This window comes from Ictalurus punctatus, chromosome 6, assembly GCF_001660625.3.
Source record: "Ictalurus punctatus breed USDA103 chromosome 6, Coco_2.0, whole genome shotgun sequence".
NCBI classification, from domain to species: domain Eukaryota; kingdom Metazoa; phylum Chordata; class Actinopteri; order Siluriformes; family Ictaluridae; genus Ictalurus; species Ictalurus punctatus.
This window is the reverse complement of record NC_030421.2, coordinates 23,481,136-23,507,699: the sequence shown is the minus strand read 5'-3', so window position 1 is coordinate 23,507,699 and position 26,564 is coordinate 23,481,136. Positions and strand designations below refer to the sequence as shown.

The 26,564-nt window shown below is 39.3% G+C and overlaps 1 protein-coding gene across 4 annotated transcripts; it reads left to right on the top strand.

The window, feature by feature from the left end:
* The first annotated feature begins 1,457 nt into the window (after nucleotides 1-1,457).
* On the top strand, nucleotides 1,458-25,875 carry tlk1a (tousled-like kinase 1a). Of its 4 annotated transcripts, none has more exons than XM_017470602.3 (23): nucleotides 1,458-1,615; nucleotides 1,786-1,924; nucleotides 13,840-13,958; nucleotides 14,361-14,432; nucleotides 17,269-17,307; nucleotides 18,242-18,317; nucleotides 18,446-18,489; nucleotides 18,811-18,906; nucleotides 19,009-19,095; nucleotides 19,224-19,316; nucleotides 19,419-19,529; nucleotides 20,009-20,145; nucleotides 20,371-20,559; nucleotides 20,694-20,760; nucleotides 20,936-21,033; nucleotides 21,693-21,774; nucleotides 21,894-21,985; nucleotides 22,459-22,548; nucleotides 23,165-23,334; nucleotides 23,431-23,566; nucleotides 23,678-23,789; nucleotides 23,963-24,070; nucleotides 24,773-25,875. In XM_017470602.3, exons 3-23 carry the CDS (start codon nucleotides 13,845-13,847, stop codon nucleotides 24,923-24,925), a joined length of 2,166 nt encoding a protein of 721 aa, XP_017326091.1. In that variant the 5' UTR covers nucleotides 1,458-1,615; nucleotides 1,786-1,924; nucleotides 13,840-13,844; the 3' UTR covers nucleotides 24,926-25,875. The 4 variants fall into 4 exon arrangements, with proteins under 4 accessions (XP_017326091.1, XP_017326092.1, XP_053537010.1 ...); XM_017470603.3 differs by having other exon boundaries at nucleotides 1,466-1,615; nucleotides 1,783-1,924; XM_053681035.1 differs by lacking the exons at nucleotides 1,458-1,615; nucleotides 1,786-1,924 and adding an exon at nucleotides 3,072-3,090 and having other exon boundaries at nucleotides 18,817-18,906.
* Nucleotides 25,876-26,564: the final 689 nt, after the last annotated feature.

Below are 26,564 nucleotides of genomic sequence, written 5' to 3'. Positions count from 1 at the left end.
TCACAGTAAGTTAGCAGCTCTTTGCAAACTTATGTTGTTATGAAAGTGTTCTTTAAGACAAGTATCATGTTAGTGTCCATGATTTGTGTTGTAACAGTCAAGGTAGTATATTTTGTGATAGGTCATCTAATGCCCTGTGACAGACATATCAAATCCAGGGGGTATTCCTGCTTTGTGCCCAGTGGCACAAAGTCAATGCATCAAAGTAAAATGCATCAATGGCTCAGTTTGGGAGTAAAAAATGAGAGAACAAAAGTAAAATCTGATACCATACAGAGAAAAAAATATGTAAAATGTACCTTTTCCTGTCACTGGGGCGACGCCCTCAACGGTAAATCTTTTGTAACTTGAATATGTATCTTTTACCTGGAAATGCGGATACCTTTAAAGATGGTTTAAGCTACAAACATGAACTGTGATTACTGTTTAGAGACTAGCTTTTCAGTACTTTCAACTTTCTAGGTGAAAGATACACAGTAAAGCTACAAACATGTTTGAGGGCATCACTGCAATGACAAGGAACGGTACAATTTAGTACCTTTTCTTTTGAGATCCAATGTTTTGCAATAGTACTGACCATAATACAGAAACCTATCATCCATATGAATAATAATATATGAGTGTGCACTTAAAAAAAACATGTTAACCTATAAATGTATTTGTGAATCTTAATTTTAACACTTCAAATTAGTTCAAGTGGCATTATTGTCATTTCAACCATATGCAGCTGGTACAGTACATAGTGAAACGAAACAAAGTTCCTCCGGGACCATGGTGCTACATAAACCAACACACTAACCACATGAGACGACACAGAACTAAATAAGACGTACACATTTCTACACAAGGAACGTATGAGGAATTCCTGTTTAAGTAATGAACAGATTACTGTTCATTACTTAAAAAAATATCTGGAATATCCATTCATCCATCCATTTTCTGTACTGCTTATCCTACACAGGGTCGCAGAGAGCCTGGAGCCTATCCCAAGGGACTCGGGGCACAAGGCACAAGGCACCCTGGATGGGGTGCCAACCCATCGCAGGGCACAATCACACACACCCATTACTCACACACTATGGACAATCTAGAGATGCCAATCAGCCTACAACTCATGCTTTTGGACATGGACTGGAAACTTGAGTACCTGGAGGAAACCCCTGAAACCCAGAGAACATGCAAACTCCGCACAAACAGGGTGGAGGTGTGAATCGAACCCCCAACCCTGTTAACCACTAAGCCTATATCTATTATATCTATATCTATTATTTATTTAAATAATATATTGTCTTGGTTAATTGTAATCTTCCCAGCATAGTAATCTGTCAAGAATGCAAAGACAATGCAAATATCTAACAGTGGGATTTATTGAAACAATAGCATGTTTTGCATATATTATTTACGGGGCGTGATGTAAGAGATGTTTACTGTGTTACGTAGATGGTCAGCCTTTTTCCGTCAGAGGAGTGTGTGTGTGGTGTACATGTGTGAGAGAGAGTATTGGATATGCACATGAACATCGCCATAGTGTCTCACCGCTGCACACGGGTGACTAGTGACGCTTGTGATTTTCACCTCATTCTCTCCACCAGACGCAGTGCAGAGCCGCGTGAAGGTTTGCATCCGATTTTTTTTTAAATCCATAAAATAAACAAAAAAAATGCAATACACATATGCATTAGGATTTTTAAAATCTCATAGTTGCTCTGAAGTATTTCGTTAGAAAACATTCATGATTGTTGTCGACCATTTTTTTTTTGTTTGCTTTGTCGTTCCCAAAAGTAGCTTTGATGAGTGTCCAAAGTAAGTGGAAGTGCTGGAAGTTTGGAGGAGGGGACGCCATCTTGGTCCCGGCTCTCCACGTCCCCAACACCACGGCTGCTTTCACAGCAACACGGCGCGACTCTGCTTGAGGCCAAGCAAGGTATCGTGCACACGTTTCATTCTTTTAGGTCTGGTCTTTAGTTTTTGGGTGGTGTTTTGTTTGTGCGTGCTTTCTGCGTTTAATAATCCCGTCCTGAATCGAGTTGTACCGAGGCCATGGTCGGTCTGTCGGCGCTCGCTAGGCTTATCAACACTGGCTAGCCTGTTAGCATGCTAGTGTGCTACTGTAGTACAGTGCGGAGCTATAAGGTGTCTCTGCTTAGTGTGAAGTAAAAAACCATCAACCAACTGGCTCGGGGTATGAGCACTGTTTAGTTGTCAGGATTCTTAGTTAGCCAGATTTTTGCACTTGGACGAAAATGGAGCTCAGAAGAGATGATTTTCTGTGTAGTTTCAGCGCTTTTGGAACAAGTGCGAGTTCATAACAGTGAGATATTGCCGATAGTTTGTTCAGCATGAACGTGCTAGCAAAGATGTCTGATTGTTAAAAAAAAAAGGTCAGCTCTTTTGACATCATGGAGGACCTGAGCTTGTTTGGTGGAGACTTTTCCTCCCATGTCTCCGGTGTAACTTTTACTTCACGCATAATCGACTTTAATGAAATAATCATTCTCAGTGGTTACCTGCTCATATCCTCCTCGCTTGCCCTTTTCTTTTCTTTTTTTGTGGCTTGGTGTTTAGATGATTGCTGTTTATTTATTTATTTATTTTATTGTGTGCATGTTCTCTAGATATACACTTCAGCTCATGGAGACATGCAGGGTGTTGCTTTGAACACACAATTGCACTCCTTGATTTACTTCTCAGAGCAAAGTGCTGGTGGTGATCCTGATGAGCACTGCACTGTCTGGGTGTCACTTTAATCCCACTTGTTTGCTAGCCAGGACTCATCTTCAACTTCTGCCATTTTGACCTGAGCCTTTCAATAGGATCAATTTCTTTGTACAAGTGTTTGCCATAAATGGCCTTTAAAACAAATGCAATGATATGACCACTGTTATACAAGAGAATAATTTTCTCGTCTTGATGAGAATTTTACTTTCAAGACCTGAAATGGACTTGAATGTGGTTGTGGTGGTGGGTTTATTTTATTTTTTTTTTTTATTTTATTTTTATTTTTTTTGCAGGAGTTGAGTCGCTTCCACTCTGCAGGGATGCTAGTGAAGTTCTTGCATCTGTTACTAGTTCATCTCCTACTTTTTCCTGGTGCTTGTGGTTTTATAAACCTGTTGGTTGGTTGGAAAAAAAACAACGCAAAACTGATATTATTATTATTATTATTATTATTATTATTATTATTTAACGTGAACTGTTATAAGGTAATTAATGTTATTGAGTTTTTTCCCCACAGGCATGTAGAAATAGGTGAAGTTATCAGCTGGTCTGTTTCACACAAGTGACCTTTTATTTGTTGCAAAATAGTGAGCGAAGGGAGGAGAGGCTGGTATTTTTAATTGAAAAAGTCAGAGTGTGCCATAAACAGGTGGACACCCCGCTCTGCTGAAGTGCATAGAGAGCTAAAATGACATCCACTGCATTCTAAGGGTTCAACCGTTTCCCTGTGCAGGGGCTTCAAATTGTTGCCTGTGTGTGTGTGTGTGTGTGTGTGTGTGAGAGAGAGAGAGAGAGAGAGAGAGAGAGAGAGAGAGCACTGAAAACCTATGCAGAATGTCAAGGAAATGATGCCTCCTAACCAGATGGGGGTGGGGGGAATTACTATTCCTGTACTCCACTCCTCACCTACTGTGGGTTGCACTTTTTCCCCCTTCGCTGTTATTTAGGAAAGCAATAAATTGCAAATGATCAAACTGTTCTGACCTTACCAAGCATCATGTTAAATAACAAAAAAAAAGTATTAGTATTTGATTGTATTATATTTTGTACCAATAACTTTCTTCTAATCGCTGATTGTTTTGAGAGGCGATTGAATAATTGATCCCTCTTAAAGCACACTCTCCATGGTGCATTGTTCCACTGTGAGCAGACTCGCCACCTCCTCTGCTATTTCTGCCATTAACTCTGATACTAACTCTGTGTGCCATCTTCAACCTGTTTGTCCTCCAGCCTGATAACACTGCTGATCTTTGCACTGCCATTTTGTGTCAGGCTCAGTGTGTTTGGGGCGTCCATGTTGGCTCCTCACACTCCAGAGAGTGTGGGCTAAGGGTGGATTAAAGGAGCGCTGCCAGCCACACACTGTTGTGGCAGTTCGAGCCGAGCAGAGTTATGGAACTGCGTCTGAGCTCGGCGGCCCAGCCGTTTCCATCGCTCATAACAAGCAGATAAATAATTCATTTAATCGGCTTAAGGCCCGATTTAATGTCTTTTTTTTTTTTTCTTTCTTTCTTTCTCGGTAAATTAACCTATATCAAAGCAAGAATAAATACGCTGTTTATATACTTTGCAGTGCTACCACCACCTGATCTCTAACTTCATTAATCCATCATTAAATTCACAATTAATGTGAAGTTCTTTACAGATGCTAATTTCACGAGTCAGTAAATTTGCTGCTTAAGCTTTAAACTTATGCATAGTCAAAAATGTCACACATATTTAGAAATCCATGATTTGCTTAAATGATTTAACTGTACTTAATGCCAGTACATTTATTAGCATAAATTAATGTTCTGTCCTCCTATTTGCAGCCAAGACAGTGATTCAAAAACCCATCAAAATGCTCTTCAAATTTATCATTTGCATGTTTAGTAGGTTTTTTGTCTCGCTTTTAAAAAATTAAAATCATATTCCGATTATGCAAATGACTTAAATAGGCACTGTATGTGAGAAATGAGTAGTTACACCATGTGGCTTGAACAAGTAGCGACCAGAACAAATAAGTTATTGTAGCATATGACAGAGACTTCTATAAAAGTGCTAAATTACTTCTATTTCCTATTTTCTATTTATTTCTGATGATTTATGTAGGAACTGTAATTGACTTTGTATGAACGCGAAACCTATTTCTGCCAGATGACTGTCAGTTGAACAGCGTTGTAGTCAATGGTACAGCTTCTGAGCTGTTTAGAAGTTAGCAATTTAACTAACAACTAAAAGCTACCAGCAAATCTTCAGACAGAGCAGGTGGCTCTGACAGCAAGATTATTGAGAGAGTCGGAATGAGTAACCTTAACGCCATTGTAAACCTTTATTGTTAAAGTTTGTTATTTATTGTATTTTATTATGACGTGTGTCAGAAAATACACAACATACAGCATGAATGCAAGAGCGTAGACATGAACGAGCAGTCTGTTGATAAAGTACTGTATACGCCTGGGTGTCACAGCAGGTTTTTACAGTGCCATTTTTTCCCCCCTGTAATAACCAGCATAAATTTCTAGAAAGGAAACATGCAGGACAAAGTACTGATATTTGAAATAGGGCAAAGCATTTATTTTTCTAAGCCCGCAATCCAACTTGCCAAAGTGTTGACCGTTAGCAGGATCCTGTGACTTGGTTGCAGCCTGCATCTGCACTGATGAAATGAGAAATGATCAAAACATACTTTTTGAAGACCACATTAAATAGTTGTCTGATGTTAGCTCTGTTTTATTTGTGAAAAAATAAGAAATACTGTATATGAAAGAAGACATTTCCCATATTAACATTTTCAATACCGTTTATCCTACTGGGTCACGGGGATCCTGGATCCTATCCCAGGGATCATCGGGCACAAGGTGGGGTACACTCAGGGGGTGCCAGTCCATCGTAAGGCGCTATCACATACACATTCACACACCCATTCATATATTATGGACACTTTGGACATGCCAGTCAACCTACCATGCATGTCTTTGGACACGGGGAGGAAACCAGAGTACCCGGAGGAAACCCCTGCAGCACGGGGAGGACATGCAAACTCCGTGAACACAGGGCCGTGGCAGGAATCGATCCCCCAACCCTGGAGGTGTGAGGCAAATTTGCTATAATATACTATATCATCTCTATCTCGGATCTTACTGCTGAAACAAGTGAACTAATTAGCTAATGGTAAAACAAGTCACTATTGGGGTGGTCTGAGTGAATTGAACCATTTCAATACTATTCAAATGTTCAGTCATTTCATCTCAAGTTGTCATTTTTATATAGCGTAATTTTGGGGTTGAGGACAGATGGTGCTTTCAAGTCATGTCGGAAAGCTCGCATTTATGAGTTAAATGCGCATGACCGCCACCACAGTTGTAATTAAGTGTGGGGAAACTCTTGATTTTCTTTGAGCTCAGAGTTTTCGAGTTGGGGACGTGTCAGCAAGAGATCACGGTGGAACAAATTAGTGCACTGTCTGTCGTTGACGGTAAATTAGTCGGAAAATGTTTACTCGTCTCAGAAGCTAATTTCAGTTATGTGTTTGCTTTTTTTAAAATATTAAACAATAAAGCAAGATAACTGCCTGCACAAAATACAATATCACAGTACTTACAGTGGCTTCATAAATTTATTTTAAAAATTTATTAAAAAAAAAAAAACCCCACCTGATGCGCATTCTTTGTTCTTCATTTTCTAGAAGTAGAGTTAAAACAAATTGCTGTATTTTTTGTAGTTAATTAAAAGAAAGTACACCGCCATTTCACTCCAACCGTAGTGACTTGAACGCACTTGAGATTGTGACTTCCCAACTCAGAAATACAAACTTCCCAGGAGGACTTGAACTCACAGAGAGATAAGTGCTAAACTTGCACACATCTTAACTTTATGAACTGACGCCGTCTCCCTCCGCCCCTGAACCTTCACTTGCTACTTGAGCGCTATTTTTGTTTTAACGGTGCACTTGGGTGTATGTTTGTAATTAACATTTTTGTGCATGGTGTGGGGAAAGAAAGTTATGTTAGTGACATTAATGCTCAGACATCAGCAACTTGCCTTCCGATTCCTGATTGGTCAGAGCTGTCTAACTCTAATACGTGATTTCAGAACACGTTAAACGAAACAGTGTTAGAATTATTTAGGAACTTTTTTTGTTTGCCTGTATTCAATAAATAAATACACTTAGCACGTTCGCCTCAGACCTCCAGGGTCAGGGGTTCGATTCTCGCCGTGGCCCTGTGTGAGCAGAGTTTGAATGTTCTCCCCGTGCTGCAGGAGTTTCCTCCGGGTACTCCGGTTTCCTCCCCCAGTCCAAAGACATGCATGGTAGGCTGATTGGAATGTCCAAAGTGTCCGTAGTGTTTGAATGGGTGTGTGAATGTGTGATTGTGCCCTGTGATGGATTGGCACCCTGTCCAGGGTGTACCCTTGTGCCCTGCTTTGTGCCCCATGCTCCCTGGGATAGGCTCCAGGTTTCCCTGTGACCCTGAAGGAAGGATAAGCTGTATAGAAGATGGATGGATAAATACACTTTGATTTGTTTATTTATTTTTGGATTAAGGAAGCTTTTTTTATCACGAATTGGGACCCTACACTTTTTGGATTCTGGATTCCTGTTCCAGCAAACACACAAAAGAAAGGCATCAATTTGTTGATGCGATGAACTATTTTTCTAGCACTGACTCCGTGTTCCTCGTGCTGGTTTGACGCACTTGCGGCAGATTTGTTTATTTTTTCGGTTGCCACACACCCCTCTGAAAATGCTTTATGGTTTGCTTAAATATGTGCTGTCTGAAACAGAATTGGATCTGATAGAAAACACACCCCATGTGCCAATTTCACTTTGAGTCGTACTTGTTAATTAAATGACCTAAAAGGTGCAACACCAAAAAAAGCACATGGGTAAATCCATTATTTTGTGGGCCAGTCTTGGGTTTGTTTGTTTTTTCCTTTTCAGTGGATATTGGTTATTGTCAATATTGTTTATACTGGCCCTGCAATTCAGTCCTATCACTATAGTTGAGGAATACTCTGCTTGAAGATCATTGCTGGTTAAGTACTGCATACATCTGACAGAAGAATATTGAGAGTATCTTATTCCAGTACAGTGCTTTACAGTCTTGAATTCAGTCGGTGCTGTTTGAACTTGTATATAATGGTCTATTGTGCTCCGTAGATGCCTCCAAATAAGACATCATTGGAAAACATGTCGGGTGGTTGTGTGTTTTCAAAACGAAGCCTTGCGTCATTTGGCAGAATGTTATTTACTGGACTACATCATGTGTGTTTCATGACATTTCTCAGGTTACCCTGTGCTCTGGTCTGAAATATCCTCTGGCTGCTTCTCCGGCAATTCTGCTTGCTGTAAGCTATAGCTCACTTTATCAGTAGTACACAGAAATAAAACAGAGACATGTTATGGTACACAGACATGACTCCGCGTCAACAACCATAAAGGTATTTTATTTATTTAATTTTATTTTTTGGTTGTGGGAGGGTCCTATTGTGTTTCTCTAACATTCTCTATCGTTCTTCAGTTTGGATCAGGAACAATTGTTTACCGACCGCTGTAGTGATGTTAACATGATGAGAGTTAACTGTCATTTAGAGACAGCATTGATTAGCACTGTATGTTCATCTATACCTCACGAATTACAACCAGTATAGAGGATCAGCCATCATACCACCCACTACTATATCGTTACTGTACACTAACCTCTCAACCTCTCAGCCAGCACAGAGTTGGGTATACACAGAGCAGCACATCTATTTCACCTTCTTTCTCCACAAATGAGCCATGCTGGCATCCATCTTGGCTGTCTTAGTTCTTTCTCTACTACCTGATCTTGTGTGTCTCAGGGGTATTCATTCTTTCTCTCTCTCTCTTTCTCTCTCTCTCTCACACACACTAACACGCACATACACACCCCTTTTGCATTCTCTGCCCCTTGTCTTCCCCTACTTTCCCATTCTGTACGCAGAGAGAGCGAGCCTGTTTTGTGTGTGTAATCGCGTTTCTGTTCCGGCTGTGTGTGTGTGTGTGTCTGTGAGACAGGACTGCGCATTAAGCTGCTGAATGTACAGAGCTTAAATGCTTTATGGGAACAATCTACAGTGGAGCCAAATGAAGTTAAAGATTAAAGAGGGCTTAATGAAGCTGCCAGCTAAGTAATACACAAGCAAAGAGAAGTGTTTGTAATTATATTCTCTGCTCTGTCTGCACACACTCGCAGCACAGCTGTAACTGTTTGAGTTATTTCTTTGCTGGTTCCTCTCTTTTCCTCAGCACGTGCATATATCTCAGGAGCACCCCCAACTCTTCTGAACGTGTCCAGCACTCAGCGTTTGTTTTTAAAAAGAGGGAAAATTGCAACTTTATAAATTCATCCAATTTTAAGTGCATAAGCATCACTGTATTAATAATAATTAAAAAAAAGTTTTATTAAGACCTGAATGTAAGAGTGTTTTATAGTTCATTTTAAAGGAACTATAAAACAGTCCAGGTAGAGTGGACCTGCAAGGGATGGAGGTGAAAATGACCTCTGTGTTTTTTGATGTTCACAATACAACTGGAATCACAATGGGACTCGGTTCTCTTTCTGGACATTTTTCACTTGAATGCTCAGACCGCAACCTTTTTAGAGCTCGGACCCCATCAGAACACTGAATTATGGATAATGTGTTTCAAAATTGTTATTTTTACATCAGTGGTGTCTACTTTTATCTGCAAAGGGCTGGTTTGGCTGCAGGTTTTCATTTCAACCAAGCAGCAGTCACATGCTTATACTCCATGGAATGAAAAGCTGCAGCCACACCAGCCTTTTTGCAGGTAGGATTGGACACTCCTGCTTTACATGATGCTGTCATTTGGCCGTGGACGGAAAAATAGAGATAGCAAAACCAGAACTGAAGTGAAATACCTGAAGCGTTTAGGAAAAAAAGAAGCGTAATTAACTCGCAGACTTCTTTTAAGGTTTATTTACTTAGTTATTTAAGAATTAACTTCTTATAACTGATTTATATTCAGTTAATAAATCATGCTGTTACACAATCCATACAAGTCCTTGTGAATGAGCTGTTACTAGGGCTGGGTGATAAAACGGTATCGGTATTTATCGACAGTACACCTTTATCGGTAATGATAGAAAAAAATGTTTGGTATAACACTCAATAAAATGTAAACAGACATGAAATTCGGTTGCATGAACAACCCTCAAGAGTGCACCGTTCCTGGATCATAAACAGCCTTTTATATTGACACTTTTACATTGCACACATTTTATAACATTTTATTTATTAAGTTCAAGAGTTTCTTTAACATTTATTTATTTAATCTTCATCTAAGATATAAGATTTGTTTAAATTCTTTTTTTTTTTTGACTGTTAAAGCTAAAATTATTTGTTGTTTGCCTTAATAAAGTGGTTAAATAAAAAATACAGTGGTTAAATTCAAACCTTTTTTTCTACTGGTCTTTGTTTAAAAAAAGATGAAAATTGATCAATAATTATCGATACCGAACGATATGAAACATTATACCGTGGTAATTTTTTAGCTGTTCCGCCCAGCCCTAGCTGTTACTATACAACAATAAGGTATTAGAACGAGTGCTTAAACCTGTGATTTGAGTTGCAGCCTGTGCAACTGTCGGAGCTGAGCTCTTACAGAAAATAATAAATTCCTAATGACCCGTCAGATTCGACAGTTCAGTAGCACCACGTCTTTTTACATTAGTGTGACTTTCTCATATGTGGAACCAGCTGATCATATTTGAATCGTAAGGATTATGACGTTGTCAGGTTTTAATAAACATTCTCTGATAGGTGATGAGCAGAGTGGCTAAAATTAGATAGGTATTTATTGGCTGGTGCACTAAATCACAAGCTTAATAGTTTGTTACGGTTGTTTGTTTTTGTTACATCCTGGGTTACTTAGTAATTTATTCAATTACAGGTTGTTGTTTTTTTGAGCAGTTACAATACTCTAGCATTACAGTAGACTAGCCTTTTTCTGATTTATACTAGTTAAGGAATATAGGCTTCAAATGTACAGTAAAGTGATAGAAAAACATTTTATTACACACCTAGCTGTTCATTGTCCTTCAGTAAAGTTTGTGTCTGGTTGATTCTTTACAATATTAAGTCTTCAGATCTATCATTATCATCTCTCTCTGAGTGGTGAGAGCAGTTTGTTTGGGATGTAAAGCCAGGAGAGTCGAGGGGGGACACGTCCCTGTGGAGAGCAGCTCTACTGAGAATACACTAGTGGCTGACTCTCTTTTGTTCCTTGGTAGTCTGATTGAGGTGAGGTGTCTTCTTTATGGGTTAAGGCTAGCCACAGACATGGGGATGGTATGGTATCACAGTATAGTGTTGGACTTCATGGGTCATGGAGAAATTGTGACCACTGTGAGGTTGTGACCGTTTTTTGTTTATAGCGCATGATGTGCACTAGTGACAGAAGAAGGAAATAACAGGACATGACCTTCAGCAGTCAAAGGGATGGTAATAAATATTAGCTTTATTGATGTAGACGACTGCCTGATTTGAGCCGCATTTAGTGTTGCCTAGCATTCATCTGTTTTGGCCCTGCTCATCATTCGTGTGTGTATTATCATGGCACTGGCCCTATGTAATCTTGCACTAACCTGCTGCAATTGCTGGAGAGCTGTGATGGCGGCTCATTATAGAGATACAATGGCAGTAGAGCAGACCCTGAGGAGAGCTCCAGCACTCTGTAGCCTGGAGGATCCTCACAGTTACAGCCAGGCCTCTGTGCCTGAGGGGCTGATGGAGCCCACAGTTTCAGCAGGACTGAGAGGGAGAAATGTGGATATTGAAAGAGGGGAACAATCCTACAAAGCAAGAGAGGGAGAAAGTGTGCGCAGTGTTATTTTTGTTCAGATGTCATTTCTAATGTGCTTGCGTTTCGGCTTGTTGAGCAGTGCCAGCGCAGGAAGACTCTATTGCACCATGCTACAAGTCTGCTTCCAGTATACATATTTATAGTCTCTCCAGCAATCTCAGTCAGCCTTACAAACTTCAGCCTCATGTCAGTCTTAAGTTGTTTTAGGTTAGGTTTTGTTTTGCCAGTTACAGAGTGTAACACCATGGTGTTGCCTTAGTGGTTCACCACATCCTTGAATCTCACTATTTACTACAGTGTCGGTGCCATTTTCCCTAACCCCAGTATTGGGTATAATAATTTGGCACTTATGGGTGTGTGTGTGTGTGTGTGTGTGTATCAGTAGTAAAGATGCCATGTGATGAGTACAGCTGCGTTTTGGCAGCGTTATGCTTGAGTAATGCACACTGTGATCTCTTGGGGCCAGTTCCTCTGTTGTTATGGGTTTAGTGCAGTCAAGCAGTCCCTGTGCTCCCAGCTCTCATGAGGTGTCCGTATATACACTGTTCCCTCTAGAATTATTGACAAAACATGTGCCAAAATCTTATTCAATAAAACTACCTTTTAAAAATAGTAGTGTTTTCTCTAAAAATGCATGAAAATGATAGACACCCTCAAGACCTATTTTAAATAAATGCAAACAAATCGTCTTCTTGAAAAACTTTTTTATTTGCTGTCAGTCAACAGGAAGTCTGTTGTTGCCTTTAGCCATGTCCTGTTTCCCTGGGGTGTAGAGATGCACACATGTAAAATCCCTTGTCATGCAGTAACACGTAAAACGAGCATTTAACACAAAAGAGACAGATGGTTGTTGACCTGCACAAATTCGGTAATGGATATGAGAATGCGCAGTTAAAAAGTTTTACATGTCTGAAACAGTAGGGGGGGGGAGGAGCCTGTAGATCAGTTTTAGAATTACACAGCCTAGTTCCACTTTCATAACAACATACTGTTTGGAAGCATTACAAGAAGGAAACCCTTCCTGAGACCATCTCTCAAAATGCAGGACCTGAAATGACATTGGAACTACAGTTCGTGTCTTATGGCCAGTTGAGAGAGATATCGTATAGGTATTGTGCTTTATGGCTGCATGCGACCAAAGGCAAACATTTTGGTCAGTATAATAGGGATGCAGGTAGATGTATAGATGCATACATAGACAGATATATAGATGTGTTTTTTAGCTGGTGGTTCCGGGGTTCTTGTGAAGCTTGATGGTGTCATTAATTCTGCTAAATACCAGGATATTTCAGCCCCAAACCTGGGCACCTCTGCCATGAGTTTTAAATCTGTCCATAGACAGCGCTTTCAAAAAAGATGGTGAGCCAAACATACTAATTTAAATCATCACAGAAATAGTTAAAGAAACAGAAAATCTGTGTTTTGCATATACCATCTCAATCTGCACTTTTGAACCGTTGTGGAAACCTGTGGTCTGAATTGAAGTGTGACATACACATGCACAAATCTAAAAGTGTTCTGCAAAAAAATCACCATGTGAACTTAAATTGCACATACTTTTTGGATTCGATAAAAACATGTTTAAATCAAACTATATAATGTACCTGTATGCTTGAGCTTAGTGTGTAACATCTTGCATGTGCTGTTCTTCTTTAAGTATGAATGTATGTATGTATGTATGTATGTATGTATGTATATGTGTTTTTGTTTTGTTTTTGCTGTGTATGTATAAATATTCTTTTTATGTATCCGTTTGGTGTGTGGGTGTGTAAGTAACCTACGGGATTTGCACACAGGAGGAGATGGTGTACTTCACTCTCAGAGTTTATATAGGTATCCTCTAGATACTGTTTTTAAATAGGCTTTTCACAAAATTGTTAATATGTCTACATGTGCAACAATAAACCGTTTTAGTGTAGCAGTGTTGGAAAATTGGCCTGTGCAACAGACTGCTTCCAGCATGTATATTTTTAGACTCTCTGGCAAAAATGCCAACTAGCACATTTCAGGAAATCCAGGAAGTCTGCTTCCTTGTGGTAGATTGTTACCCACCCATGACAGCACACCTGATGTTCTTACTGATGCTATAAATGAAGGTTTTATAAATTATTTAAAACATTGCACTGTAATGTTATAGTACCAGAGATGAAAAATATTAATAATGATATTCTTTCTGGAAATTGGTCACCTTTTTAATGTCCAGTTGTCTGAAGCATGTGTTTTCTACTCTGTTTTTTCAAACAGTATTATCGACGCCCGAGTGAAGTTTATTGTTGCGTGTGTTTTCTCAGGTGCTATGGATGAGCTGCAAAGTCTGGATCCACGCCGGCAGGAGCTCCTGGAGGCACGTTTTATGGGCGGCATCAGTGGCAGCACAGGCAGTACTGGCAGCACCAGTGGAGGAACCAAAGTGAGTGACAGCATGACCTACAATCCAAGCTTTCTTTCTCTCTCTTTATATATGCTGAAGCAAAATGGCAGCAGCTCTACCTACACTGCTCTCACCTCTGTTGTCTCCAAGTGGAATACTTCTGGTAGTGAATAGCCTCCAGTTGTTAAAGGAATTATATGGCCTTTTTAGGAGGTTATTTGATCCAGTGAAAGCTTCCTCGTTTTGTGACATCCCTGCTTTCTGTCATTAGACTCGATCTGCCTGCCTCATGCTGTTCTGCAGGGGTGTCATTAATTTGTAATCAACACCTGCTGTATTTAGGCAAGGTGTTGAGTCTCTCTCTGTCAGTCTCAGCCAGTTTACTGGTTTGTGTCAATATGTGCAAATCTATGTATGAATTATTTCATCTTCATGTTTCAGGCCTTAACAAACAACGAATGTTCGAATCATAGCTTTGGCAGTCTGGGATCTTCCAGCGATAAGGAATCAGAGGTATGTAATGTTACAAATATGAACCAGCGCTCATATTTTACTGCTTAAACATGTTATAAATCTGCACAACAGGCAGTTATAGTTTCAAGACTATACCTCAAATCTCCAACTTTAAAAATTTGCTAGTGATGGGCAGTAAATTTAGACTGTAAATGTTGTAACTATAAGCTGTGGACCTCTATGTGTCAAGCAGGTGTGTCAAATTATATCTGCATTTCTTTGCTCTTGAAGAGCTAGTTTTTTAAACTAGCCATCTTCACTTTGTTTCTGAAGTGGTTTTTGTTGCACATCAGACACCAGATTATTATTATTATTATTATTATTATTATTATTATTTTAATTTGTCCGTTTTAACCAGCGTTTTAGTCCAAAAAATGCATGTAAAATGTGAGCCCGTGCACGCTACAGTTGTTTTACACCATGCCTCTATTTATATTAATAAAGATGCATTAGAACCCCGTGAACCACTGTGAACATTAAATAAAGCCGTAATATGTAATGTCATGATCGTGCAGCCTGTAGCTTCAGAGTGAAGTATTTATATGATGATGTTTATGGTTAAACGTGATTATAAGGAATATAAGGATTATTTAGTGTTTGTTACATTTTTAAGTGAACTAAGTGGTAAATACAGCTGGCCCAATGACAGCTGTCCCTAAGCCTCAGGCTTCATGGACACTGTTGGACACTGGGGCACTAGTGTCCTTTATAATAATTGTGTGTGAGATCATGCTGTGTGGTGGTGTGGATTGGAAGGACGGTTGCTATACACATATGCAACATATACAGTATGCTGTCAATTCTAGGTAATACTGCTCCAGCATGAAAATATTGGGGTGTACTACGAGTTGATTTAATTTTGCAGGCCGTATTTGGCCTCAACACCTTGAGTCTGACACGCGTGCTTTAAGGTTCTACATGGTTTTAGCTGATCACTAGCTGCAGTTGCATCTCTGTTTACCACATAAACCTAGGCAGTGCTAAAGACCCGATTTCCAACATACCCAGACAGACATTAAGAACATTGTCTGCAGCCCTCCCCCTCCTGCCCCCTGCCTTGCACACCTGCTTGTGCCATAAATCACACAGAGACAGAGAGAGAGAACTGGAGAGAAAGCGATGGGTAGAGATGTAGAGAGATGGCTAAGGTGGTAATTGGTAATGCAGGAGGGAGCAGAGGGGGTGTGCACGTATGGACCAAAGAGGGAAACGTGAAGGGAAAAAGGAAGCCTGGAGCCAAAAGGGCGAAGGGGATTAAAATAGAGAGGGCCAGAAAGCTCAAGGAGACGTGCATAAAGCCACTGTCTAGTCCTGTGGTGGCTTGAGCTGCTGATTGTGCACAGATGCCAGGCACACAGATGCCCCCATACGTCAGCACGCTCTCTAATGATGCGGCAGATACATTCTCAATCACCACACACACCTGTCACATACACTCCCACAGACACACAGCAAACATCAGTGCTAATACTGTGCCTAATAATGTTGCACAAAGATGTGAATACAGGACTACAAATGCTGCAGTTCAAACATAAAAACACACAAATCCACTGAATAGTGCAGCTAACAAAATAAATATTACAGTCTACATGAAACTTGGCAGAGTAGGTAGAAACCTCTACCCAAAATCTGACCCACTGTGCTGCAGAGGCTGTTGTTTCCTAAACATGAATGTGCACAAATCACATGCACACTTGCCTGGCAGAAAATGTCTGTTACTAGCTTCAGTTTAGTATATACATTTGCAGTGTATATACTTTTACACCCAAGTACCCCAGAAAGAGAAATATCTTTATGTATAGTGTATCATAGCACACTTTTCATCCAGGTGTACTCCTTCTATAAGCTTATACATGTGATTATATCATGTTGCTGACTTGGATTAGATGAATAGATTCAAGTGTTTAGTACAGTTTGAAATTTAATAGTATGTTTTTATTATATATTTATTTCTATTAAGATGTTTCATGTTAAATGTTGTGTTTTGAGTGCTGCAGCTGTGCCCCCCCCACCCCCCCCCCCCCCACACACACACACAGACACGCACCCAATCGCACATGTTCTGCCGTATCTTAAAGATGAGCAGTAAGAATGTGATCACATTTCAGTATCTCTCTCTAGCAGAAAAGGTTAATGATGTGCGAAAAAGGTACTATAGAAGGCCATATACAATTAAATTATGACCCAACCACAAAAAAAAGCTATTGGCATCAGCATTTTGAAGCCTAGATAAGTGGTGCCTTCTTTGTACATGATGTACATCATTACATGTTATTTACAATATATTTTTGTAATTATATAACATGATACACAATTACAGTATATTTTAATAATTGTGTTGTTAACCTTATGCTGGTAATGTTTTTATTTTAGATTTTATTTTAAATTTTTAAAACATTTTTACTTTCTTTGATGATGCAATAGTATACATGTATAATTTTGAATATTTTTAATGTTATTTGTTTGTCATGCACTTGGTTACTTGACAGGAAGTACTTTATTCTATTTTTATTTCCATGAGTTTCCTCAGACCCCCCCCCCCCCCCCCCCCCCACGTTTTCATGGCTCTGAGCTGGTGCCCACTGTGACCCAAAAATGCCAGCAGGGAGTGTGTGGTGCATCGATAACCAGCCCGCCTTGCTCATTAAGACTGCTGTGACATTCAGTCACTGTCACTAAAGGCTAATTATAAACAGAAGATTTGGTCATGTAGTTTGTTACAATGAACCTGGTTTTTCTTTAACATCTTACTTTTGCCCCCCCCCCCCTTCCTGACTCTCTCTTTTTCTCTCTTTCTCTTACCTGCTTGTCCCTCCCCCTCCTTGTTTCTCTCTAGGGTTCTGACGTAAAAAGAGGCAGTTCTCCTGCATATTCAGTAAGTCAGTCTTTTTTTTGTTTTTTGTTTTGTTTGATGTGGTGTGTATTTACCTTTCTCTCTCACACTCTCCCTCTCTCCCCCCCTCTCTCTCTCATATGACTGTATTACAGGACAATATTGTTCAATCCTAGCTAGATAATACACCAGTATTTGATTTAAAAAATATATATATATTCATTCAGATCAGTAGTCTGTTATGTAATCCTAAATATATTACCGATTAATCAGCATGTACATATTCATAAACCACAGCAGCACTCAAATCTAAATGCATAAGAGCAATGTGGCACCTAATGTCAAAGAAATGCATTTTTTTTTTTTGGGAGAAGGCTACAAATATTTTCTAGGCTGAGGCAGCGAGTGAGCTCCTTGCTGATCAGAATACAAAGATGTACTGGCAGCTAGCCACTCTTTGTCTCTGCTGAGTAGGATTTCTGCGTCCGTCTCAGTTCTCCTGTTTGCAGTAGGGTGTAACAATTCATCAGTTCATATCAGCATGTATAGTGGTATGAATGGAACACGAGACATCATTAATTTATGTCTATTCTACATCATGTGATTCAGTACAGTGTTATTTTTTTATTAATATGCTTATTAATCATGGGTCACTTGACATCATCTGGCAAATCACTATATTCAGTATAGGGCTACAACTAACGATTACTTTAATAATTGATTAACCTGCTGATTATTTTTTCCATTAATTGGTATGGGGGGTGATCTTTTAATACCTTTTAGTTTAGTTAAAATAAAATCCAAACTTAGTGTTACAAAATAAACTTCAGACGATAACATTACATTAACACAACTGTCTGTCCAATTCTCTCTCTTTCTCTCTCTCTCTCTTTCTCTCTCTCTCTCTCTCTGAGATAATGTGGTAGTGCATCTATCCATATATGCGTACATTTTTTTTTCTCTCCCCACTCTGTAGACCCCAGAAAAGAAACATTCTGAGTCATCCAGAGGAAGAAAAAGGAAAGCTGAGATTCAGTCAGAGAGTAGCCAAGGTAAAGCCTTTTTCTTTTTTTTTTTTGCTTGCTAGTCTTTCTTTCTTTGCCAAGGTATGAGTATTATTTTGCATATTTATAGGTTCGCTGATTTCCTCACTGTGCCCCCCCCCTTCTTTTTTCCTTAGGGAAATCTATCGTTCGGGGAACCAAAATTAGTGACTATTTTGATGTAAGTCTTGCATTCATCACTCGCTGATTGGAACTGAATGATGTGACATTATCTGAATACGACAATATGAATCTGAAATGAAAATGGGTGGATATGTCTGTCACTCTTTTAACTGGAACTGATTAAAAAGAAATCAGCTCAAGTTGTCTGTCATTTTTTTGTAATTCTTTTTCCTTTTGAGGAAAATCGTGATGTGGTGCAGACAAATAGAAACACCCGCCATAAAAAGCCTGTCCTGGAACAGGGTGATGTTGAAATTAACAGAGGTCACTCCCTCCCTTTCCTGCCTCTCTTTCCTTTGCTCTCTGTGACTTGCTCTAGATACAGGGTGGTAATGGGTCCAGTCCAGTTCGAGGCCTGCCACCAGTTATTCGCTCTCCCCAGAACTCACATTCCCACTCTGCACCTGGATCCAGTGTATGTTTTTATACACACACTCACATTCTGGCACTCATACACATGTACACACCATTTCTGCTTTTGCCTCTTTAACACTGTTATTCCTTTTCTCTGATTTAGGTCAGGCAAAACAGTTCATCACCCACTAGTCTGACTTTTGGGGACCACATGATGCACCCTAAACAGTTAGCAGTAAAGAGTGTTCAGGTTGGATTATAAACTGATAAATTTGTTTGAGATCACTTTAGATTTTCTTTCTTTAGTGGGTTGTAAATAAACTGGGCTTATTTGCACCATTTTGTTTTGTGTGTATTTTGGCTTTTCCAATCTCTCAGACTGAGTTAACCATGTTGAAGCTGGCTGCTCTGGAAAGCAATAAGAACTTAGACCTGGAGAAAAAGGAGGGTAGAATAGACGACTTGTTACGGGTGAGTAGAGGACAAAGAGGGCAGACACTGCTGTGGTGTTTTTCACATCTTCTCTGAAATTCTGAGTTTTAAGTTGATTTCTTCTTTTCGCCCTTACATCAGGCAAACTGTGATCTCAGGAGACAAATAGATGAACAACAGAAACTACTTGAAAAGTACAAGGAACGCTTAAACAAATGCATCAGCATGAGCAAGAAACTCCTCATTGAAAAGGTCAGAAGTGACATTTTTCCTACATTAGAAATGGATTCTAAAATCTAACTTGGCTGAATTTTAATCCTAAGGTTTTGAAGCTTCTATAGACCATTTCAAGGACGTAAACAATAACAAGCGAGTTACAGTTGGACTGTAATAAAATAATGCCAGAAAGTAGGTTCCGGGTCTGAGGGACCACCGGACAACACAGTCCTAATTTTAATGCTAACGTTTTTAATTGCACGATTAAATATGTTCTCTCCATCGTACTGTGCATAAAGCACTGTCGTTTTGAATGTGCTCAACAACAACTAACCGGAAATGTTCAAGGAACACAGATGTCACTAGCTGTTGAAATGGCCTATTGGTAATGTGCGTGCATGTAAATTCTAGACACATTACAAGACTCTTCAGCTGACTCACTTGGTTTCATATGGTTTGGTTTCTCTGCCCTAGTATGTGTTCAGTGTGATAAGTGTGCTATATGTGATGTTCAGAGCACACAGGAGAAGCAGGCATGTAGGGAAAAGAGCATGCAGGACCGTCTGCGTTTGGGACATTTCACCACTGTAAGACACGGGGCTTCATTTACTGAGCAGTGGACAGACGGGTACGCCTTCCAGAACCTCGTCAAGTAAGGGCCTCAAAATCTGTTTCCGCTTTGATGTTTTTAACGCGTGTGCAAGAAGACAGTGCAACATATCTGAACAAGTTTTTTTATTGCTGTTCCTGCTTTGTTCTAACTGTTGAAGTGTTTCCTTGCATAGTAGGTTATTTTATAAAATTAGTATTTTCATCTGGATACACTCTACACTGTTTGAGTCTCTGTGTTATTTACATGCTTCTGTGTGTCCTGCAGGCAGCAGGAGTCTATAAACCAACAGAGAGAGGACATAGAGAGACAAAGGAAATTGTTAGCTAAGAGGAAGCCTCCTTCAACCAGTAACTCTCAAAGCCCCAGCACCAACTCTGAGCAAAAACAGCGCAAAACCAAGGCTGTTAACGGGGCTGAGACGGACCCCTTCCTTAAACCCAGCTTGCCTCAGCTGTGAGTGGATTTCTGCTGCAGTACAGTATTTGCCTAAGACTCAGATTGTACCACATAGAAACACATCCATTCATGATTGCAATGTATTTTCTTCGATCTTTTAAACAATATAGCGTGTGTGCGTGTGTGCGCAGATTAACTATAGCCGAGTATCACGAGCAGGAGGAAATCTTCAAGTTACGTCTTGGCCATCTCAAAAAGGTCAATAGCGGTATTATGTTCTTCAGCACGTTAACAGAAAATTCAAGTCCTCTATCTAGACATTAATATGCAATGTCGGTTTATTCATCTGAATTAAGTTTAAAGGATTTTTGAGCTCCTTGTTCTGAGTTCAGTGTGTCTGAGTGATTGAATGGTGTCTGTGAATGTTCTTTAGGAGGAGGCAGAGATCCAAGCTGAGTTGGAGCGCTTGGAGAGAGTGCGGAATCTTCACATCCGAGAGCTGAAGAGAATAAACAACGAGGACAGCTCTCAGTGAGTACCGTCACCATGGTATCACTGTACTGCTTCCCATAGCGCTGTCATTGTTTTTGCTTCTCAATGCACTGTCTGACTTCTTTGGTGCACCTTTTTTGATGAAACTTTTATTTAAAAAAAAAAAAAGTAAATAAATAAAAAATTGCAGATTTTATGTTCACAGTAGCAACGAGGTGTTCAGTCTCCACTTAGTTAATGACTGAACCTAGAATATCTTGGAGTGCAGCTTTAGAATTATACCTATAGATCCTATATGTATAGGTTGGTGTACATATAGGTCCTATATGTAACGGGCGGCTGTGGCTCAGGTGGTAGAGCGGGTTGTCCACTAATCGTAGGGTTGGCGGTTTGATTCCCAGCCCACATGACTCCACATACCGAAGTGTCCTTGGGCAAGATACTGAACCCCAAGTTGCTCCCGATGGCAAGTTAGCGCCTTGCATGGCAGCTCTGCTACCATTGGTGTGTGAATGGGTGTATGAGAACCAGTGTAAAGCGCTTTGGATAAAAGTGCTATATAAGTGTAGACCTTTTACCGTTTACCATATGTGCGATTGCTTTTTGCTCAAGATAAAACTCTTCATGATGTATTTTCTAGCATATAAGGACATTGGAAAAAAACTGTAATGAATGCAAACATGCCTTTGCGTCATCAGGTTCAAAGACCATCCAACTCTGAATGAACGCTACTTGTTATTGCATCTGCTTGGAAGAGGGGGCTTCAGTGAAGTGTACAAGGTATTTTGCACCCATAAACTAATCAGCATGAAGTAGATAAGTCTGATCGTTTTATATATAATGCTGGTGTCGGATTTTAAAGCAAATTTCATTTCAGTATTCTGTGGTGTTTTTTTTAGGCATTTGACCTTATTGAGCAACGTTATGCAGCTGTGAAAATCCATCAACTCAACAAAAACTGGAGAGAGGAAAAGAAGGAGAACTATCACAAGTAATGCTTAAATGACCCCACTCTTCTTTATGCCATCTTAAAGTGATCGTACCAGCAGGGAGTGGTTTATAGAAGTGTGTTCAGGCAGCCTGCCATTTTGCACCGTAATTATAATAAAATATGAGATGTAAGCATTTTCCCTTGTGTGAAAATAAAGTAACAATGACACAAATACTGTAATTATGATTTTTCCTATGATGATGTTCATTGGATGCATAATTGATAAATTACCAACAAAAAAAAAAGTCACACCCTGGTGGGATTGGTAGATGTGAGGTCAGATATCTGTATGCTCATGATTCAGGCACTGGGATGTGTATACTAAGGTATTTCAGTCTGATTTGGTATTCTGTTCTGTGCTGTAAATGTCTGGAAATCAAGTCACTTTCACCTGAGGCTGGCTGCCTGCCTAGGGTTGAACCCCTGTTGCCCATGGTAACCTCTCTCACTCTCTCTGTCCCCCCTCTCTGTAGACATGCCTGTAGAGAGTACAGAATACACAAGCAGCTGGATCATCCACGTATAGTGAAACTTTATGACTATTTCTCACTGGACACAGACACGTGAGTATCACTGAGGCAGCTAGATTGTATTATTGGTGAAATGGTGCAGTCACATGCCAGTCTGTATTGTCGTAGAGGTGCTTCGGTTTAGGAGACACGATCAAAGAGGCATTTCCTAATAACGTTGCATACATTTTTCAGATGGTCTAGACTCCTAAAAGGAATTTATGAGCTATAACCTAACCTAAGTAGATGTTTTTTGCTAGTCTGCAAAATTAGCTACCTGACTTACTTTTTTTTTTTTTTTTTTTTTTTTTTAAACATCATTTCTTATTAAAAGTAAAACATTATTTTCCACTGACCAGACAGACAGTGCCTTTGCCAGAGTCAGTGCTTACTCTTTAACCGTTGTATACTTTTCACCATCTAAGAGCTGTGACGTTAGGTGCTTGGCCGTATTACTAATATTAATGCTATCAAAACCTCCTTTGAGCCATTCCCCACATAATAAAGAGCTAAGAGCAATAACATTTCTCTCAGCTTGTGCCAGCCTATGACGATATTTCATTTGTTGTCTCGGATTCATTTATTGTTGAAAAGCTTACTTAAACTTTTGTCATATACTACATAATATTGGTATTATCATTATTATTATTTTCTTTTCTTTTTTTTATAGGTTTTGTACAGTCCTGGAATACTGTGAAGGCAATGATTTAGACTTCTACTTGAAACAGCACAAGCTGATGTCTGAAAAAGAAGCTCGTTCAATTGTGATGCAGATTGTTAATGCACTACGATATCTGAATGAGATCAAACCACCTATAATACACTATGACCTTAAACCAGGTATCATACATGCACACCGAACCAGTGTCTTATAAAACAGTACAAGCTGAGTCAATTTCATCAATCTTTATTACATGTTTATTGCTCTATGTTAAGGGAATATACTGCTAGTGGATGGAACTGCATGTGGAGAAATAAAGATCACAGATTTTGGTTTGTCTAAAATAATGGACGATGACAACTATGGAGTGGACGGGATGGACCTCACATCACAAGGCGCTGGCACTTACTGGTAGGAGATCCAAAGTAACAGCGCCACAGCTTGTTACAATAGTCTTAGCCTTTGTATAGCAACTTTATGTATGTAGTGTTTTTAGAGATTTGTCATGGTTTTGTTTTTAAGGTACTTGCCTCCTGAGTGTTTTGTTGTGGGTAAGGAACCTCCAAAGATCTCCAACAAGGTGGATGTGTGGTCTGTGGGAGTTATCTTTTTCCAGTGTCTTTATGGAAGGAAGGTAAGAAGACTGCATGAACTGGCTGTAAGGTAGTGAATGTTTCTATTAAAATGTCACATTTTAAAATTAAGTTAATGCTAAAAGAAATGGTTCAAACCTTTCCAGTGTCTTCCTGAATGGCTAACTTGCCAAGTTATAAGAACAGTACTAGTACAACGATTCCTGTGTTTCAGCCTTTTGGTCATAACCAGTCCCAGCAGGATATCCTGCAAGAGAACACTATTCTCAAAGCCACAGAGGTGCAGTTCCCAGTCAAACCTGTGGCCAGCAACGAGGCCAAGGTCAGTGAGTGTTCTGCTGGTATAGTGTACCACATGGATGTGTCCCAAAAACTTCAGTTGAACTAGGCTGTACTTGTCGACCACTGCATTACTGATGACTATCATTTTGACTATCGTTTTTTCTTTTCAAAACAATAACAGAAATCCGGTCGACCTTAAAATGTTTTTAAAGACGCAACTGATGCAGCCGCACAAGTACATCAGAGTTTGGGTTAAATATCATTTATATTCTAATACAAGCTGCTAATTATTAAAATTAATTAATGACCAATCCATATATTGCATTAAGAGCAAAAATTTTCTAAGCAGCTAATTGCCATGTCAAGTGGGACTTTAGAATTAAAAACAGACTGTACAGTAGTTAATTATGGATTCAAATAAATATACACAGCAACTGGAGAGGTACGTTTTCACTTCACTTGATAGGAGTCATCTGTTTAGGTTGCAGCCTAGATTTTGGGATGCAGCTAATGTGTAGTACTATGTAATGTATCATGCTTTCACTTGGAGTCATGACACTAGTATGCCCTCTAGTGTTGTGAACATAGAATTGTCTGATTTAAGGTCAGTAAGAAAGAATACTGCTATTTTAAACTGCTGTTTGCAGCTGCTGCATGTGCAGTTGAATAACTGAGAGTATATATATCTTTAGCAGGGTTTTTGTCTAACAGGTGTGCTTCTATGCATATTTTTTGTTGGCAGGCGTTTATCCGACGCTGTCTTGCATATAGGAAGGAGGACCGGTTTGATGTTCATCAGCTGGGCAGCGATTCATATCTACAGCCTCACATGAGACGCTCCAGTTCCTCTGGCAACCTGGCCTCAAGTCCGGCTCCTTCAAGCGTCATCTACTGACAAACTGCACTGACTCACTGACTGAAAATTGTGCTGGCCCATCCCTGCTCTCCCTGCTGCAGGAACAGGACAGGAGCCAAGCAGGCAAGGGACAAGTATGTCTTCAGATTGTGGATACTGGAGATCGACAGTTGAATCTGGTGTTTGGATTTGGGCAGTTCGACCAATTGAGGTGGGGTAGGAAAAGATCAAACTTTCATTCAGTAAGAGAGCGTTGCGTAAATGTTATTGAAGCGTAATGGCCTTTTAAAAATTCTATAAAGCACTGCTCCATCTGAGTAACTTGAAATGTGATAATTATTTTTTTTTTTTTTTTTTTTTTTGTGGCAGTTGCTTTGAAGGGATGGGTGAAGACTTGACACTTACCGTAAATAAAATAATGCAGTCTCTGCCAATGATAAAATGATTTTTCTGGCAGGTGTTTGTTAAAGGAGCTTACATGCATACAGTAGGTCTCTAAGGTTTTCGATATAAACTTGGCAGCGATATTCTGACTGGGGGGGGGGGCTGTTTTCTGTACAATTAGCTACAAGAATGTAATTAGCATAAGTTGTGACATGTAGTGTCACAATAGGGCCAGGCAGAATACTAATTTTGAATGCACAAAATAACCAAATGTAGACAAATGACAATGTACAGAATCCCTATGCAGGATAAAAAATAAAGAATCCCTTCGAGAAAGTTAATGTATATTTGCTGTACAGGACCATACTTGCAGATATTAAATTTCAACAGATTAATTCTGTACAAACGTTGAAGGTTTTTTTTGTTTTGTTTTGTTTCGTTTTTTTCTTCTTGTAAATCTGGTTTCCTGAAGTGTTTGCTGCTTTTATGTTGCTTTTTAAAAATGGCTGTATTGAGCTACTTTGGGTACGAAGTGTACAGTTCTGTTGAAATTTAAAATGGTAATAAATGCAAGGTAATTATTTGTTGCCTCAAATTATATACTACTTCAAATTAGCATATAAAACTTAAATTTTTTTGCTATGATTTGATGATGTTAAATGCTCAACTGCTCCAGTTGTCTACCTAAAGTGCCATCTGATGCCATTTTAAACACATGGACCAGGGAACAAGTCCTATTTGATGTACAGTTTGCTGTAACGGTTTCTGTGCATTTGATCAGTATGTCTCAAATGGGGTTATGTGTATCTCTAGGAGAAGCCAGAACTTTCGACGGGGAGCAGTGGTCTTTAGAGATTAAAGTAGTACTAAAAATTGTACTTCCATGCTACTGTTTGGAACTGGCTTTATTGTTGAGCGCATTTTGTAGAACATAATAGCGAATGACATGTTAATGACAAAAGCACAAAAAATGACAATACATAACCAGCTCAAAAGAAAACCACAACTGAAACCCAGATATACTGCAGGGTTCAAGATTAAAAAATTAGGACTGGGATTCACATCAAACCAGTTATCTCAATCTCTTATTAAAGGTTTTATTATTCATTTAAAAAATGTTTTAAATTACTTATTTTCTTGCTCTTAAAGGATTGTCAATCTGGTCAAACTCGATTACAGAGATTTTTTTTATTTAACAAAGTCATGTCAGTTAGTGGCATCCCAAGAAATTCATATGAATTATGGAAATGTAACTGAAGCATAATCTTATATATATAATTTATTATTATTATTT

Excerpts from the sequence above, each read along its gene's own strand:
- tlk1a (XM_017470602.3), top strand. The coding sequence starts at position 13,845 with ATGGATGAGCTGCAAAGTCTGGATCCACGCCGGCAGGAGCTCCTGGAG. Across the intron at positions 21,986-22,458 it reads AAGAAGGAGAACTATCACAA|ACATGCCTGTAGAGAGTACA; the intron begins GTAATGCTTAAA and ends CCCTCTCTGTAG. Across the intron at positions 23,335-23,430 it reads ACACTATGACCTTAAACCAG|GGAATATACTGCTAGTGGAT; the intron begins GTATCATACATG and ends CTCTATGTTAAG.